The 18,034-nt window shown below is 37.4% G+C and overlaps 1 protein-coding gene across 8 annotated transcripts in view; it reads left to right on the forward strand.

The window, feature by feature from the left end:
- The window catches only part of SETDB1 (SET domain bifurcated histone lysine methyltransferase 1), a 34,368-nt gene that overhangs the window by 481 nt on the left and 15,853 nt on the right, over nt 1–18,034 (forward strand). For 4 of the 8 annotated variants that reach the window (XM_053214767.1, XM_053214769.1, XM_053214773.1 and 1 more), the window contains exons 2-6: nt 745–1,015; nt 2,150–2,301; nt 15,888–15,922; nt 16,582–16,681; nt 17,753–17,878. In XM_053214767.1, the coding sequence (XP_053070742.1) occupies nt 756–1,015; nt 2,150–2,301; nt 15,888–15,922; nt 16,582–16,681; nt 17,753–17,878 (673 nt within the window). In that variant the 5' untranslated portion in view covers nt 745–755. Of the gene's footprint in view, nt 1–43; nt 174–744; nt 1,016–2,149; nt 2,302–15,887; nt 15,923–16,581; nt 16,682–17,752; nt 17,923–18,034 lie in introns of those variants that run through there. The other 4 variants (XM_053214768.1, XM_053214770.1, XM_053214772.1 and 1 more) reach the window with 4 other exon arrangements.

The following is an 18,034-nucleotide window of genomic DNA, read 5'->3' on the forward strand; positions in this document are numbered from 1 at the left end:
ACCCCCAGAAAGGGTAGCGCGGGGGTGGGGTTGGTGTGTGGGCAAAGGAAAAATGGAGGCGGTGAGAACTGGTCTTGGAGTCGCACGGCATTCTGGCATCAGTTTTGCTCCAACCGTTTGATCAAAAAAGCAGTTAACACTAATGCGTAGGCTATTTGGATTGTAGTTTTTAGGTAGCTACATTTTATTCCCAGATTGCTTTAATTTTTCTTTACTTTTGGGAAGCCTCTTTGCTTTTGTATGCATAAGTGTGAATAGACCTTAAAAAGTAAGTTTCCACGTGGAAGCAAGGTAATGTAAAGTGAACAAGTAATTAAAGAGAAAACAGTGAATTATAAACCAACGCCCCCCCCCCATCCAAGTGGAGATATTTGTTCAAATTAGGCATAGCATGCAAACAAAGATTTCTCTCTTTAGTCAGTTAAGGAACACAGGTCACAGAAATACCTTCCTCAGCAAATTGGTTCTCTTCTGTTTCCTAAAACATTATTTTTTGGTAGCCTCTGTTGCGTATCATATGTTTTCCATGCCCTCACGCTTTTAAACCTTATCCAGGCCCATCTTCTGTAGAATAAGATCGGTACAAAATCTTAGCATCGGATACAGGGGAACGGAGAGGGAGAACATAGAATGGAACCTAATTGTATTTGAATGAGAAGTAGTAGTGTAGGAATGAGTTTTAGAGACTGAAGTTTGGCGGTTATAATAATTGCAAAGGTAATCTTAGTTTTCTCTTCCATGTAGGGGACAACAGCATGTCTTCCATCCCTGGGTGCATTGGTTTGGGTGCAGCCGCAGCTGCGGTGGAGTCTGATGAGATCGCAGAGCTGCAACAAGCGGTGGTTGAGGAGCTGGGTATCTCAATGGAGGAACTGAGGCAGTTCATCGATGAAGAACTGGAGAAGATGGACTGTGTACAGCAGCGAAAGAAGCAACTAGCGGAGTTGGAGACGTGGGTAATACAGAAGGAATCTGAGGTGGCCCATGTTGATCAGCTCTTTGATGATGCATCCAGGTGAGGACTACACGGAAAATCGGAGATCTCCCCTTGGCAGACATTTTAGAAGTGTAATTGCTCATGACGTTGTGCCAGTCGCTTTATTCTTTACAAGGTACAGACGTGTAGGACCTTTCTGTTTCTCAAAGGTTACGGCCAACAATCTGACCTCACGGTCGCCAGGGTGGCTCAGTCATTTGGGCATCTGACTCTTGATTTCGGCTCAGGTCATCATCTCTCCCATCGTGGGATCTGGCCCCATGTTGGGCTCTGCGCTAATGGCGTGAACCGACTTGGGATTTTCTCCCTCTCTCTCTGCCCCTGCCCCACACCCTGTCTCTCTTTCTTTCTAAATAAATAAATAAACAAACATTTTAAAAAATCCGACCTCACAACCACCCGTTATATGTAGAATATTCATCTATTGGAAGCCAGTGTATGGTCTACAGTAGAATGGTCAAGGTCTTGACTCTTTTCCCCTTCTTTCTCCTGTACTCTGCTTCAGAACAACTGCACAGTTTTCTTAGTAGGATGATCTAGGGAGTGAGGATTGTAAGTCGTTGCTGTCTTATGAAACTGTGGAACATGAGCCCTGTATCTACTCATAAATTCCCAGAAGATTGGTGCCTAGTATGCCTTAGTTGTCACTTAGAACACATTTTCATATAGCAAGGTAAATGATGAGATATGGTTAATGTACTTTCAGGTTATTTTGGATTTTGTTAGGGCCTAGTCTGAAACCACTATTTAAACATATTTTAATGAGAAAAGCATTTTATTATTATTATTATTATTAAGTTTATTTTTGAGAGAAAGAGAGAGACAGAGCACCAGCAGGGGAGGGGCAGAGAGAGAAGGAGAGGGAAACACAGAATTTGAAGTAGGATCCTGGTTCTGAGCTGTCAGCGCAGAGCCCAATGCGGGGCTCGAACTCATGAGCCGTGAGATCATGACCTGAGCCGCAGTTGGATGCTTAACCGATTGAGCCCTCCAGGTGTCCTGAGAAAAGCATTTTAAATTCTAAATGGAGACACTTTGGAATATGACCTGTTTAAATGGAGGTCAGTGTATACTTAAATATATATAAATTCTGATGGCTTTTATACCTATTTCTGCTGGCTTTGACCTTTTCTACATGTGTTCCAATATTAGGGCAGTGACTAACTGTGAGTCTTTGGTGAAGGACTTTTATTCCAAACTGGGACTACAATACCGGGACAGTAGCTCTGAGGATGAAGCCTCCCGGCCTACAGAAATAATCGAGATTCCTGATGAAGATGATGATGTCCTCAGTATTGATTCAGGTAAGAGATAAGACTCTGGGTAGGAAAATCTCAGGATTGAAATTGAGACACAGGAAGACAAACAGATAAAAGAAGAGAGCAGAAATTGTTGGCACTAACTCCATGTTCTAAACTGTTGAACTTGCCCGTTACCAAAAAGGAATAGAACATTATTAGTATCATAGATGTCCTCTACGTGCTACTTTCTGATTGAATGACGTTCCTTTCCCCATTCTGTGTCACCTCTATTCTGAATTCCCTTCCTTTTCTTTTTAGGTGGCATTTGCACCTATATATATATTTCAAAACGGTAGATTGTTTGGTTTTGTCTATTTTTGAGGGTTTTTTTAATGTATAATTTACAAACTATAAAATTTACTCAGTTTAAGTGTAGAGTTTGAGTTTTAGTAAATTTATAGAGTAGTGCAGTCTTCACCACAGATGTTTGGATTACCCCAAAACATCCCTCTTACCTGTTTGTCTGCATTCTCCATTTTCACCCCAACCATTGATCTGCTTACTTCCTTTTTGCCTTTTCTAGAAATTTCATTTAAATAGAATCACAATTTGTTGTCTTTTGTATCTGGCTTCTGTCATTTAGCATAACATTTTTGCTGTGGAACATGTTGTTCCATGTATCTGTAGTTTGCTTTTTTTTTTCTTTTTGCTGAGCAGTATTCCATTCTATGGATATACCACATACTATCTTCTGTAATTGATGATAAATATTTGGGTTGTTTCTAGTTTGGGGCGATTATGAGTAATGCTGCTATGTACATTTGTGTAGAAGTCTTTATGTGGGCGTTATGTTTCATGTCTTTTGGATATTCCACCTAGGAATAGAATTGTTAGGGCTTAGGGTAAGTGTACATTTGAGTTTTTAAGAAACTGCCATATTGTTTTCAAAAGTGGCTATACCATTCTACATTCCCACTAGCAAAGTATGGGGGTTCCAGTTTCTTTACATCCTTGTTGGTGCTTGGTATTGTCAGTTTTTTATTTTAGCTTTTGCAGTGTGAGTGTGGTGGTATCAAATTGTGATTGTAGTGTGCATTTCCTGAAGGAAGTTGAGCATCTTTTCACATACTTAATTTACCATTTGTTTTTTCTTTGGGAAAACATCCATTAAAATCTTGAGGCTTTTTTAAAAAATCGGGTTGTCTTTTTATTAGAGAACCACTCTTTTGACTTAGAGAACTCAGGCTTTAGGTACAGTTCATTTATCAGATATATTTTAGAAATACTTTCTCTCAAATGTGGTCTTTTCATTTTCTTAATGGTGTCTTTTAACAGTAATAATTCTCAAGATAGAGGTTGAGAGTGGTTGGTTTATTTTGCTTATGACTATTTAGTTGTTTCACCACCATTTGTTGAAAAGACTATCCTTTTGGTATCCTTGTCAAAAATCATCTGGCCACGTATATGAGGGTCTATTTCCAGATTCTGTTCTGTCACATTGATCTATATATTTGTTGTTATACCAGCACCACACTGCTTTTATTACTATAGTTTCAATGGTAAGTATTAAAATCACCTAGTGGAAGTCTCCAAATACGAATGTATTTCATATGACTTTGAAATATATTTTGGAATCAGCTTGTCAGTTTCTATCAAGAACATTTTTTAAAGCCTGCTGGGATTTTTAATAGAAACTCTATTGAATCTAAAGGCCAATTTGGAGAGCATTACCTTTTTAACGACTAGTCTTCTAATGCATTAACGTAGTACATTTGTCCTAAGTGTTGTATTCTTTTTAATGCTAATGGGAGTGAGATTATTTACTTAATTTCATTTTAGGATTGTTTGTTGCTAAGATATGAAAATATAGTTGATTTTTGTGTATTAATCTTGTAGCCCTGACCTTACTAAGCTCACTTATTACTTCTAGAAGTTTTCTGTGGATCCCTTGGGATTTTCTATATATTAGACCATGCTGTCTCTGCAAATAAAGTCAATTTTACTTCTTTCTTTCTAATCTAAATGTCTTTTATTTCTTTTTTATTGCCTTATTGTACTCAGTAGAACCTCGAGTACAATGTTGAATAAAAGTTTGAGGGTAGACATCCTTTCCTTGCTTCTGATCTTAGGGGGAAGCATTTAGTCTTTAGGCATTAATTATAATGTGAGCTTTAAGGTTTTTGTAGATATCCTTTCTCAGGTTGAAGGAAGTTGCTTCTGTTCCTAGAAACTGTCAAGTTGAAAGAAGTTCCTTCTGTTCTGTATTGGATTTGCTAATATTTTTTGTTAAGAATTTTTGCACCTGGGGCACCTGGGAAATCAAGAGTCTGGCTCTTGATTTCAGCTTAGGTTGTGATCTTGCAGTTCATGAGTTCGAGCCCTGCCTTGGGCTCCACGCTGACAGGGGGCCTGCTTGGGATTCTCTCTCCCTCTCTGCCTTTCCCCTCTCTCTGTCTCTCTCAGAATAAATAAATAAACTAAAAAGAAAAAAGAGTAGTTTTGTGGAGGACTTTAAAAAAAAATTTTTGTTGCATCTATGGTCATGAGGACTATAGGTTTTTAGTTTTATTGTGGTGTGGTTTTTTGACTTTGGTATTAGGGTATTATGGACCTTATAAAGATGAGTTGGGAAATGTTCCCTCCTCTGAATTTGTGTGAAATAGTATTATTTCTTCCTTAAATTTTTGATAAATTCAGCACTGAGACTGTCTTGACCTGGACCTTTCTTTGTGGATGATTTTTTTTTTTTTTTTTTGGATAGATTTTTTTTTTTTATAAGCTTTTTAGTTTGGAACAGTTTTTGTTTTTTGTTTGTTTGTTTTAATTTATTTTTGAGAGAGAAAGAATGTGAGCAGGGGAGGGGCAGAGAGAGGGTGGGAAATACAGAATCTGAAGCAGGCTCCAGGCCCTGAGCTGTCAGCACAGAGCCTGACATGGGGCTTAAACTGTTGAACCACCAGATTGTGCCTGAGCCGAAGTCAGACACCCAATGGACTGAGCCACCCAGGCGCCACGGTTTGGAATAGTTTTATATTTTTGTGTAAATTGCAAAGATAATGCAGAGAGTTCTGTATACCTTCCACCAGTTTATTCCAATGTTAGTATTTTTTAATGTTTATTTATTTATTTTGAGAGAGAAAGAGAGAGACAGAGCATGCATATGTGCACAAGTGGGGGAGAGGGAGAGAGAGAATTCCAAGCAGGCTCTGTGCTGTTACCTCAGAGCCCTACTCGGGACTTGATCTCCCGAACCGCGAGATTACGAGTCAAAGTCAAGAGTTGGACTGAGCCACCCAGGCACCCCTAATGTTAATATTTTGTTACTGTGATACATTGGCCCAAACCAAAAAACAAACATGGGTGCGTTACTTATCTAAACTTATCCAAACTCCACGCTTTGGATTTCTGGGCTTTTCCCATTCCAGGTGGGAAGCTTTTTAATTACTAATTAATTTTCTTTACCTGATATGTCTATTTGTATTTTCTGTTCCTTCTTAAGTCATTTTTGTTAATTTGTATCTTTCTAGGAATTTTTCCATCTCATTTAGTTGTCTAAATTATTGCCATAAAGTTCATACTATTCCCTTATGACTCTTTTGAATTTCTATAGGTTCTGTAGCAATGTTCCTTTCATTCCTGGTATTGGTTATTTGGATCTCTTTTTTTCCCTTGGTTAATCTAGCTGAAGGATTATTGGTTTTTTTGCTCTTTTTCAAGGGACCAGTTTTTGTGTTCATTCGTTTCTTTTTCTCTACCGTTTTCCTGTTTTTTTGTTACACTGATTTATACTTTGATCTTTATTATTTTCTTCCTTCCATGTACTTGGGTTTGATTTGCTCTTCTTTTTCTAGTTTCTTAAAATGAAAATAGATTATTGATTTGGTTTTAGGTCTTCTTCCTTTCTAATATAAAATTTATGCATTGCTTTACTACATCTCATAAATTTTTTTGTTACATTTTCACTTTATTTTTTTAATATTAAAAATATATGTGCTTTTTTTATATTTTAATTTTTATTTTAGAGAGAGAATGTGAGCGTGGGAAAGGGGCAGAAAGAGAGGGAGAGAGAGAGAATCCCAAGCAGGTTCCATGCTTAGCACAGAGCCTGACACAGGGCCTGATCCCTTGACCCTAGAATCGTGATCTGAGCTGAAATCAAGAGTCAGACACAACCGACTGAGCCACCCACGCACCCCATATTTTCCGTTTCCCTTTAACTTATAATTTTAATTTCCTGTGTGATTTTTCTTTGACCAATGGTTTATCCCAAGTATTTAGGAATTTCCCAGATTTCTTTGTGTTGTGACTTTTTTATTTAATATAATTTTGGTCAGAAAACCTGCTTTGTATTATTTTAATCCTTTTAAATGTATTTAAATGTTTTTTAATGGCCTAGTATATTATCTGTCCTGGAGAATGATCCATGTGTGCTTGCAAACAATTTGTATTCTGCTGCTGTTGATTGGAATATTTTATAAATGTTTTTTAGGTTAAGTTGGCCGATAGTGCTGTTCAAGTCTTCTGTGTCCTTATTGATTTTCTGTCTGGTTATTTTAACAATTACTTGGAAAGGAGTTTTGAAATCTTGAACTAAAATTGTTGACTTGTTTGTCATTTCAATTCTTTCAGTTTTTGCTTCCTATATTTTGGGACTCTGTTATGTATATGTTTATAGTTACTTTTTTTATTATTATAAGGTATCTCTTTGTGTCTCAAGTGATATCCCTTGTCTTAAAGTCTATTTTGTCAGATATTAATGTGGAATTTCCATTTCTGTTATGATTACTGTTTGTATATTGTGTCGTTTTCTGTATTTTTACTTAAAATCTTTGTCTTGAATTTAGTGTATTTCTTGCATACAATATATGTATAGTTAGATCTCTTTTTTTTTTTAATTTTTTTTAATGTATGTGTATTTTTGAGAGAGAGACAGAGCACAAGTGAGGAAGGGACAGAGAGAGAGTGAGACACAGAATCTGAAGCAGGCTCTAGGCTCTGAGCTGTTAGCACAGAGCCTGATGCGGGGCTCGAACTCACAAACCATGAGATCATGACCTGAACCGAAGTCAGACACTTAACCAACTGAGCCACCCAGGTGCCCCAGATCTTGTCTTTTTTTAATCCATTCTCACAGTTTCTGCCTTTTTAATTAGTATTGAGTGCATTCACAGTTGATATGAATCCATATGGATGGATTTTTATCGGCCATTTTGCATTTTCTCCCCCTATGTCCCATGTCTTTTATATTTGTCTGTTCTTTACTGCTTTCTTTGTGTCAAACAAATATTTCAGTAAGTCATTTTAATTTCTCTGATTTTTTTTTGGCTTTTAAAAAAAGTGCTTGCATATTTATCTGGTCATTAACTACTACAAGTTAATACTGACTTAATTCTGGTAAAATATAGCAGCTTTGCACCGGGATAGCTCCATTTTCACTCTCTTCTTGTGTGGTACTGTTGTCAAATATATTGCATCTACATATGTTTAAAGCCAACAATTTTGTGTTACAGTTATTGCCAGGAGTAATCTTATTTTTAAAGATGTTATGGGAAGAAAAGAGAAAAATACATATTTACCCAGATGTTTACATTTCTATTCCTCTTCATTTCTTCCTGTGGATCTGAGTTAGGATCTAGTGTCATCCTTTTCCAGCCAGAAAGATTTCCTTTAATATTTCTTGTAATTCTGAGGCACCTGGGTGGCTCAGGTGTTAAGTGTCCCAACTCTTAAGTGATTAAGTGTCCAACTCTTGATTTTGGCTCAGGTTATTTGTGAGATCGAGCCTCGCGTCAGGCCCTGTACCAACCACACAGAGCCTGCTTGGCATTCTCTCTCTCCCTCTCTCTCTGCCCTTCTCTCTCTCTCTCTCTCTCTCAAAATAAATATTTAAAGCATATTTCTTGTGGTCCTGCTAAAAGTCATTTCATTTATCGGAGATATAGCATTCTTGGTTCACTATTTTCTTTTGGCATTTCGAATATGCCATTCCAGTGCCTTCTGGCCTCAGTTATTTCTGATAGGAAGTTAGATGAATGTGTTGTACCCTGGATGTGAGTCATTTTTGTTTTACTGCTTTTAAGATTTTCTCTTTTGATTTTAGTAGTTTCAGTAGGTTGTGTCTAGGTATAATTCTCTCCGTATTTGTCGTATTTGAGATTCATGGAACTTGGATCTGTAGATTCACATTTTTCATCAAATTTAGAAGTGTTTCGGTCATTATTTCTTCATATATTTTTTTCTAGCCCTTTCTCCCCTGGCCTTCTGAGCTCATCATTATGCATATGGTAGAATGCTTCACATTGTCTTATAAGTCTTTGAGACACTGTTCATTTTTCTTCAACCTTCTTCTCTTTGTGCTTTGGATGGGGCAATTTCTCTATATAGGTATCTATTAGTTTATTTATTCTTCTGCCATTTTAAATTTGCTTTTTTTAGCCCCCCCTAGTGAATGCAGTAAAACCTTGGATGGTGACTAGTCTGCTCTGTGAGTGTTCTGCAAGACGAGCAAAAATTTCTAATAAATTTTAACTTGATAAGCAGGTAGTGTCTTGGAATACAAGTAGTTCATAACACTGAACATCAGTCACATGATCACAACTCAGCTCTCTCTCTGAGGGATTGTGGGTCATCATCAATGCAATCTCACATTTCTGTGAAATCCTCAAAAGGAGGCATTGGATAGTTTCCTTGTTAAAGTTGCACAAAAAGAAAAAGATTCCATTGAGGCAATAGCAGTGATTCCGTTAGTGACAGTGAAAGTCGTCCTACACAATAACCCTCCTCTTTCTTGTCTTCCTCACACCAGCCACAAAGGTTTTCAAAGGTAAGTGCAGGTTAATTTATTTTTCTTTGTATTTTGTATTTTCTTTATTATTATGTATTATAGTATTGTAATAATTTTTATATGAATTTTTGGGGTTGTGGAATTAATCATCTGAGTTTTCATTATTTCTTCTGGGGAAATTTGCTTTGATATACAAGTGCTTTGGATTATAAGGATGTTTCTGGAATGAATTATGCTCAAAAACCAAGGTTTTACTGTATTTCGTTTCAGTTTTTGTAATTTCAACCCTGGAATTTCCATTTGCTTGTTTTTATAGTCAAGTTTTTTGTTTATTAAGTATTAGTATATTTTCCTTTAAATCTTTGAATGTAATTTCCATGAGCTCTTTGAGCATATTTATAAATCCAATACCTAGGCCCGTATGGCAAGTCAGTTTCCATTGCTAGAGTTTTGTTTCCTGAGTATAGGGCGTACTTTCCTATTTCTTTGAATGTTTCATTATTTTTGTTGTTGAAAGCTGGATACTTTCAAGGTTTTTTTCTTATGATGCCAACTGTGTCTTCTTTGTAGTGTACAGCTGATGTCCCTGCTTGGTTTTTAAATTTGAACTATATATATTAGCTTGGCTCCTAACCTTTGCTCCCTTTTTTTTACATAGTTTAGCCAGTGAGTTTTATAGAAATATAGAGAATGCATTTAGAGTTGCATGTATTCTCAAGTCTCCTTTGGGTTTCCTGCATCTTTTCTGTATGTGCATAGTTTAGCAGTCACCCACAGATTCTTATATATGTATTTATGTGTGTGTGTGTGTGTATGTATATATATATGTGTGTGTATATAACTTTATATATATTAACTTGGCTCTTAACAATTGCTCCCCCCCCCCTTTTTTTTGCATAGTTTAGCCAGTGAGTTTTACGGAGGTATAGAGAATACATTCAGAGTTGCATTTAGTTCTCAAGTTTCCATGGACCTCCTGGGTCTTGTCTGCATTTGCACAGTTTAGCAGTCACTCAAGAATGCATAGAGAATTTATCTAAGCCTGTCCATGGCTCTTTCATTTTCAGGATCTCCTTGTTAAGTTTCTGACTGGTTTGCTGCTCACCCTAAACAAGAGCTGCAAGCTCAGACTAGTAAAGCTGCTCATTGCCATGGCTAGTGCCTCAATGGTAAAGCCGTAGTTTGCACTCACCAAACAAGGAGTGGAGTGGGGATGGGAGCCGCCCCAGGCAAGCAGGCCACAGACTTCTCTTTCTTACCAGAATTCAAGCAATTTTTCAGAACAAACACTTTGAATTAATTCTTTGCCTTTGGTCAATTTCCAGTGCCCTAAAATGATTGTTTGTAACTTTTTTTTTCCAGTTTTATAGTTGTTTTCTGCATAGGGGAGTCATCTATATCACTATTTTCATATCATTATTATCAGAAGCGCCATAGTTTTGCCTTTTTTTAACTGTAGAAGTGGAATCATACATAGTGTATACATACATTCTTCAGTCATTTTTTTAACATCTTGCTGATGTGTGATGTTTAACTCAGTAACTACTACAGCATAGTATTCCATCTTGTGAATATGACACAATATATCTATTCTCCTGTCAGTTGCATTTCATTTGTTTTCAATTCAAATAATGCTCTAAATATTCTTATACATGATTCCTAATCCACATATGCAAGAATCTTTGTAAATTTTGGCAGTCTTACTAAATTTTTAGGAGATATATATATATATATATATATACACACACACACACTCTAAGGAGTTGCTAGTTCTTAGGATATGGAAATTTTAACATTACTGGATAAGCAGTGGCCAAACAGCTTTCCAAAGTGGTTGTACCAATTTATATTTGTAACTACCAGTGGATGAGAGTGTCCTGTGCTACACATACTTGACAACACTTGGTATTGTGATTTTAGTATATGTGCTGCCGAAGCGAGCACTGTGATTTTTAAATTTTATTTCCCTACTGATGAACTTGAGAATCTTTTCATGTGTTTGTGAGTCATCTGTAGTTTTTCTTTGAAATGTCTGTTCATGTCTCTTGTTTGTTTGCTCACTCAGTGACCATTGCCGTTACTAATCCTATGCAGTTGTGTGTTGCAAATATCACTCCCAGCTTACAGTTTATCTTTATTTATTATGTTATTTGTTGAAAAACAGGTGTCATACTCTAGGATTTTTTTTCATGGTCATTGTGTTTTACATCCTTTCTGCCCTGAGGCTTTATTATAAAGGTCATTTATGTTGCCTTTGAAAGTTTCATAGTTTCACCTGTCACATTTAAGTCTTTAATTCAACTGGAATTTATTTTTTGTGTAGTATTTGAGGTCAAAATCAAATTTTTTTTCCATATGGTTATTAATCAATGTTTCAGCACCACTACTGAAATGAATCCCTCCTTACTGATTTTGCATTGTCTGCTCTATCATAAATTATTTCCAGGGGCGCCTGGGTGGCTCGGTTGGTTAAGCAACCGACTCTTGACTTTGTCTCAGGTAATGATCTCATGGTTCGTGAGTTCAAGCCCCGTGTCGGGCTCTGCGCTAACAGTGTGGGGTCTGCTTGGGATTCTCTGCCTCCTCTCTCTTTCCCTCCCCCACCCTCAAATAAATAAACATTAAAAAATAATTTCCATATGTATTGATTTGTTTCTGGATTTTCTGTTCTTTTTCATTGGTCTGTCATTTTTTTCTTTTTTTTATTATTTTATTGTATTTTTTATTTTATTTTTAATTTTTTCAAATTAACATCCAAATTAGTTAGCATATAGTGCAACAGTGATTTCAGGAGTAGATTCCTTAGTGCCCCTTACCCATTTAGCCCATCCCCCCTCCCACACCCCCTCCAATAACCCTCTGTTTGCTTTCCCTATTTATGAGTCTCTTATGTTTTGTCCCCCTCCCTGTTTTTATATTCTTTTTATTTCCCTTCCCTTATGTTCATCTGTTTTATCTCTTAAAGTCCTCATATGAGTGAAGTCATATGATTTTTGTCTTTCTCTGACTAATTTCCCTTAGCATAACACTCTCCAGTTCCATCCACGTAGTTGCAAATGGCAAGATTCTTTTTGATTGCCGAGTAATACTCCATTGTATGTGTGTGTATCTATCTGTGTGTGTGTGTGTGTGTGTGTGTGTGTGTGTGTGTGTGTGTGTGTATATATATATAAAACATTTCTTTATCCATTCATCCATCGATGGACATTTGGGCTCCTTCCATACTTTGGCTGTTGTTAATAGTGCTGCTATAAATATGGGGGTGCATGTGTCCCTTCGAAACAGCACACCTGTATCCCATGGATAAATGCCTAGTAGTGCAATTGCTGGGTCGTAGGGTAGTTCTATTTTTAGTTTTTTTGAGGAACCTCCATACTGTTTTCCAGAGTGGCTACACCAGCTTGCATTCCCAGGTCTGTCATTTTTTCTTATCTCAGTTCTGTATTATGTATAACTGGACTTTATTAGTTTCTATATCTGTTAACTCCAGTCACCTTACTTTGTTGTTCTTCATGTTTGTCTTGGTTCTTTTTCTTTTTTTTTTTCGACGTTTATTTATTTTTGGGACAGAGAGAGACAGAGCATGAACGGGGGAGGGGCAGAGAGAGAGGGAGACACAGAATCGGAAACAGGCTCCAGGCTCTGAGCCATCAGCCCAGAGCCTGGCGCGGGGCTCGAACTCACGGACTGCGAGATCGTGACCTGGCTGAAGTCGGATGCTTAACCGACTGCGCCACCCAGGCGCCCCTGTCTTGGTTCTTTTTATCTTTTGTGCTTATATATGTATTTGAGAGTCAGCGTGTCATATTCTCCACTCCCTCCCTCCCTGACCAAAAAAAAACCACAAAAACCAAAACAAAAACTATTGACATTATTAAAAGATCAATTTAGGAATAGCTGATAATTTCATGCTATTCAGTTGTTCTACATAAAAATAATTTATTTAGTCCTTAATATTTTTCAGCAAAATTGATGGTTGCACATCAGTATGAATATGCTTAAACTACTGAACTGTACACTTAAAAATGGTTAAGGTGGTGTATATTTTATGTGTATTTTACCACAATAAAAAAAGGGATAAAAAGAACCAGATTTATAGGTACTAAGAGGAAATACTTTCCTAGATATTTGAGGTATAAAAAGCAACATAAAAACTGATGTTGAAAGTGAGTAAAAGAATAGGGGAAAGAGTACATATTTACATTTATCTTTGGCTGCAACAGAAACTGATAATATTGGTTGTTTCTGAGGAGAGGAACTAGAAGCAGGAGTATGAGGGAAGTGTATTTTTACTGTGTGTCCTTTTAATAATGTTTGAATTTTTTTACCACATGAATACTTTTAAGGGGCGCTTAAATACAAAGGCCCTACAAGATTAAGAACTGTCCTTCCTGAAAGAAAGAAATGTAGGATGTGTTTTGAAGCCTTTTACAGTTGTGAGAGGTGTAAGATAACAGATCCTTAATCATATACTATATTCACAGCTCTTTGAGGAATGCACAGGGATGTCTGTATTCTCTCCAAGGTTGAGTTCATATCCAACAAATGACTATGTGTTCCAACTTTTAAAACTTAATATATCTTTAGCAGTCTCCTGTTACTGAAGATTCATTATGAACCTCATCTGGAGATGTTACAGTTTATTTATTTTGTTAAGTGGACATTGTTCTTAGAACATTTACATTGCTTTCTATTTTTAATTTTAGTTTTTTCTTTTTTTGCTGCCTTTTTCTCCTAGTTTTATTTAAATATAATTGACATATAACATTGTATTAGTTTAAGGTGTAAAACAGTGATTTGATATATGTGTATATTGTGAAATGATTACCACCATTGCTTTCCATTTTTATCTATTTATTTATTTTAAGTTTATTCATTTTGAGAGAGAGCGCATGCCTGTGTGGGAGCATGGAGGGGGGGGAAGGCAGGCAGAAAGAGGCAAGAGAGAGGATCCCAAGCCGACTCCACACTGTCAGCCCAGAGCCCATGGGGCTCAAACCTGTGAACCGCGAGATCATGGATCATGACCTGAAGTCTGGGGTCAGACACTTAAACAACTGAGCCACCTAGGCACTCCTGCTTTCCATTTAAACAGATGTTATAAATCTCTAAATCGGCACTGTCCAATACAGTAGCCGCTATACACATGTGACTGTTTAAATTATGCAAAATGTGAAGGGTCTGGTATTTTCCAGAATATACCAAGAACCATTAGGGTGCCCAGATGGCTCAGTTAGTTAAGTGTCCAACTCTTGATTTGGACATCAAGTTTGTGGGATCCAGCCTTACATTGGGCTCTGGGCTGACAGCACAGAGCCTGCTTGGGATTCCCTCTCTCTCTCTCTCTCTCTCTCTCTCTCTCTCTCTTCAATAATAAAATAAATAAGCTTAAAATAAATAAAATAGACTTTAAAAAATAAACTTAAAAAATAAACTTAAAAAAAACCTGTTAACTCAAGAATGAAAAAAGGCAACCCAGTTAAAAAATGGGCAAGACATTTGAATAGTTATTTCTTCAAATAAGATTCGTAAATGACCAATAAATACATGGAAAGATGCTTGATGTCATTAATCATTAAGGAAATGCAAGTCAGAACCATTTTATACTAATTAAGATGGCTGTAATCAAAAAGACAGTAACAAGTGTTGATGTGGAGAAACTGGAATCCTCTATATCGCTTGTGGGATTAAAAAATGGTACAGCCACTTTGGAAGTCTTTCAGTTCCTCAAAAGGTTAAACGTGGAATTACTGTATGGCCCTGCAGTTCCACTCCTAGCCATATACCCAAGAGAAATGATAACTTGTGCCCATATAAAAATGGCTATAGAAATGTTCAAATCAGCATTGTTCATAATAGCTAAAAAGTGGAGACAACCCAAATGTCCATCAGTTGGTGAATGGATAAACAAAATATGGCATATTCATATAATGGAATATTATTCAGCCGTAAAAAGGAATTTCATGTGATGAGCCACATATATGATTTCGCTTATATGAAATGTCCAGAATAGACAAATCCATAGAGACAGAAAGTAGATTAGTGGTTACTGGCAGTTAGCGGGAAGGTTGAATGGGGAATTACTGCTAATGGGTGTTTTCATCACCCCAGAAAGAAACCTCATACTCATTAGTTGATTTTGTTCCGGGGTGATGAAAATTTTCTGGAATTAGGTGGTAGCGATAGTTGTACAACAACTTTGTGAATATACTAAAAACCACTGAATTAAACATTTATGGTATGTGAATTATATCTGAATTTTTAAAAATTTTAAATAAAATTCAAAATTTACTTTCTCTGTTGGACTAGCTACATTTAATGTGCTTAGTAGCCAAATGTTAGCAGATTTAACAGTACAATATAGAACATTATCACAGCGGAAAGTTCTATTGGACAGCACTACTCAAGAATAAACATACTTTTGCTTCATTCCTTGACCACATCTCATTTGTCAGATCATTCAGATAATCCATAAGCAAATTGTTGTTATAAAAATTTAAATATAATGGCACCTGGTTGGCTCATTCAGTAGAGTGTGCAACTCTTGATCTCATGGTCATGAGTTCAAGCCCCACATTGAGCATGGAGCCTACTTTAAAAAAGAAAAATAATGCAGTGAAAAACCAAACTCCTGTAAACTACCACCTATCCCAGTACTTTATCCCCAGGTAAGCACTGTCACCTATTTGCTGTGTATCTTTCTGGACCATTTAGTACTTTTAATGTATATGTTTATATATTTAGTTGTCATGTGTTATTAGTAATGCTTCTGTGATAATGTTTTTAAGTAGCTCAGTTTGTTGATTTCTTGGAAATTCTTATGTTGTAAGTCTTTTATGCTCATTTGAGTTTTTCTCATCCATAGGTGATGCTGGGAGCAGAACACCCAAAGACCAGAAGGTGAGTTGGGATGGGGAAGGTAAAGGTGAGAGGTAAGAATATGAAAATGTGAGAAACTTCTGGCCTGACCATTCAGTTGCTTCAGCCATCAACATAATCATCCACTCTGTAATCAGTCCTGTGGGTTCCAGTCCTTTAGTAGATGTTCTAAGGATGCAAAAGAGGTTACTTAGAAATGCATGCACAAGTGCTATATGAATGTAGAATTTGGTGGCGACCAGCTAGGTGAGATTAACCAAGGAAGCCTGCCTGAAGCTGATCTCTGAACCAGATTTATAAGAAAGGGCAGTTTCGCCTGATAAAGTAACCATGACCTTCCAAATATAGCTCATTTTATTTTTTTTTTTGAAAGACAAGTTCTTATTCTCAAGTCTAAGCCATGCTATTTTTTTAATTAAAAAGATATTTTATTTTGAGAGAGAAGGAGAGAGAGCGTGCGTGCGCGCGCGCACACACACACACACACACACACACACACACACACACACACGGGTGGGGGAGGGGCAGAGACAGAGGAGAGAGGCAGGGCTCCATCTCAGGAACTGCGAGATCATGTCCTAAGCCAAAATCAGGAGTCCGATGCTTTACCAACTGAGCCACCCAAGTGCCTTTAACCCATGCTATTTTAAAACTTGTTTCCCTCATCATCTTTTTTACAGCTCCGTGAGGCTATGGCTGCCTTAAGAAAGTCAGCTCAAGATGTCCAGAAGTTCATGGATGCTGTCAACAAAAAGAGCAGCTCCCAAGATCTACATAAAGGTTAGGGTCAGGAGGTTCCCCAGTATAGGTGGGGGAGTGAATTCCTACAGAGATTTCATGGATAACTGGCTTTGGTTTAGCATCTCAGAATCCTCCTTCACCTCTTTTGGGTTCTTTAAAATACTTTTTTCTTTTTTCATTTTATTTATTTTAGAGTGTGCAAGCTGGGGAAAGGGGCATAGGTGGGCAGAGAGAGAATGTTAAGCGGGATCCATGCTCAGCACAGAGCCTGATGCGGGGGTTGATCCCAGGACCTTGGGATCCTGACCTGAGCTGAAATCAGCACTTGGACGCTCAACCAGCTGAGCCTCCCTGGCGCCCCTCTGTTGGGTTCTTTAGACACCAAAGGTTTTCCTTGTCTGCTTAAGTCTTTTGTCTGCTGATTTTCCGATGTGCGTATTATCCAAATACCATTTTAGCTCTGTGGTCAGGACTACTTCTAGATAGAGATTAGAAGAGAGTAACTCAGGGGTGCCTGGGTGGCTCATTCAGTTAAGCGTCCGACTTCAGCTCAGGTCATGATCTCGCAGTTCATAAGTTAAAGCCCTGCATCGGGCTCTGTGCTGACAGCTCAGAGCCTGGAGCCTGCTTCAGATTCTGTTTTTCCCTCTCTGTCTCTGTCCCTCCCCCGCTCACACTCTGTCTCTCTGTCTCTCTCTCAAAAATAAATAAAAACTTAAAAAAAAAAAAAAAAGCAACTCAAACTCTTGTAAAGAGGTCTGAAGAAAGCTTTGTTGAATGGGGCTGTTATTAGATCCCCTGCAGAAAAATGTTTTGTAAATGCTACTTAGCATTTAATGAGTATAATTAATATTGTTAATAAAGAGCTAGAGACACTTGATGTGAGATGTTCTTGTTAATGTGAATTTCAATTTTTGCAAGTTTTTCCTATTGGCATAAATAGTTGAGTCATCTGTAGTTTTTTGTGTCTGCCTGAGAGAGCCCCAGAAGTGATAAGGATCATTGATTACCCCCTTTTCCATGGTTACTATATTATACCCTCTTTACTTTTCCATTCATGTTCCCAGTCTATGCCATATCTCTTTAGAACAACTTTACTCTATTCCGTAGGAACCTTGAGTCAGATGTCTGGAGAACTGAGCAAAGATGGTGACCTAATAGTCAGCATGCGCATCCTGGGCAAGAAGAGAACTAAGACATGGCACAAAGGCACCCTTATTGCCATCCAGACGGTCGGTATGTTCAAGCTAGAAGAAGAGCTAATGAAAGGCAACCTGCAGGTCTCCATTGCCGATCATTTCTTTTCCCCACAGCCTTGCCTTTTGTCTCCCATGTAGTAGTCCTATTTACATGGAAACCAATGGTTTTTAAAATTTTTTTGTGTATCTTTTC

This window comes from Acinonyx jubatus, chromosome C1, assembly GCF_027475565.1.
Source record: "Acinonyx jubatus isolate Ajub_Pintada_27869175 chromosome C1, VMU_Ajub_asm_v1.0, whole genome shotgun sequence".
Taxonomy (NCBI): Eukaryota; Metazoa; Chordata; class Mammalia; order Carnivora; family Felidae; genus Acinonyx; species Acinonyx jubatus.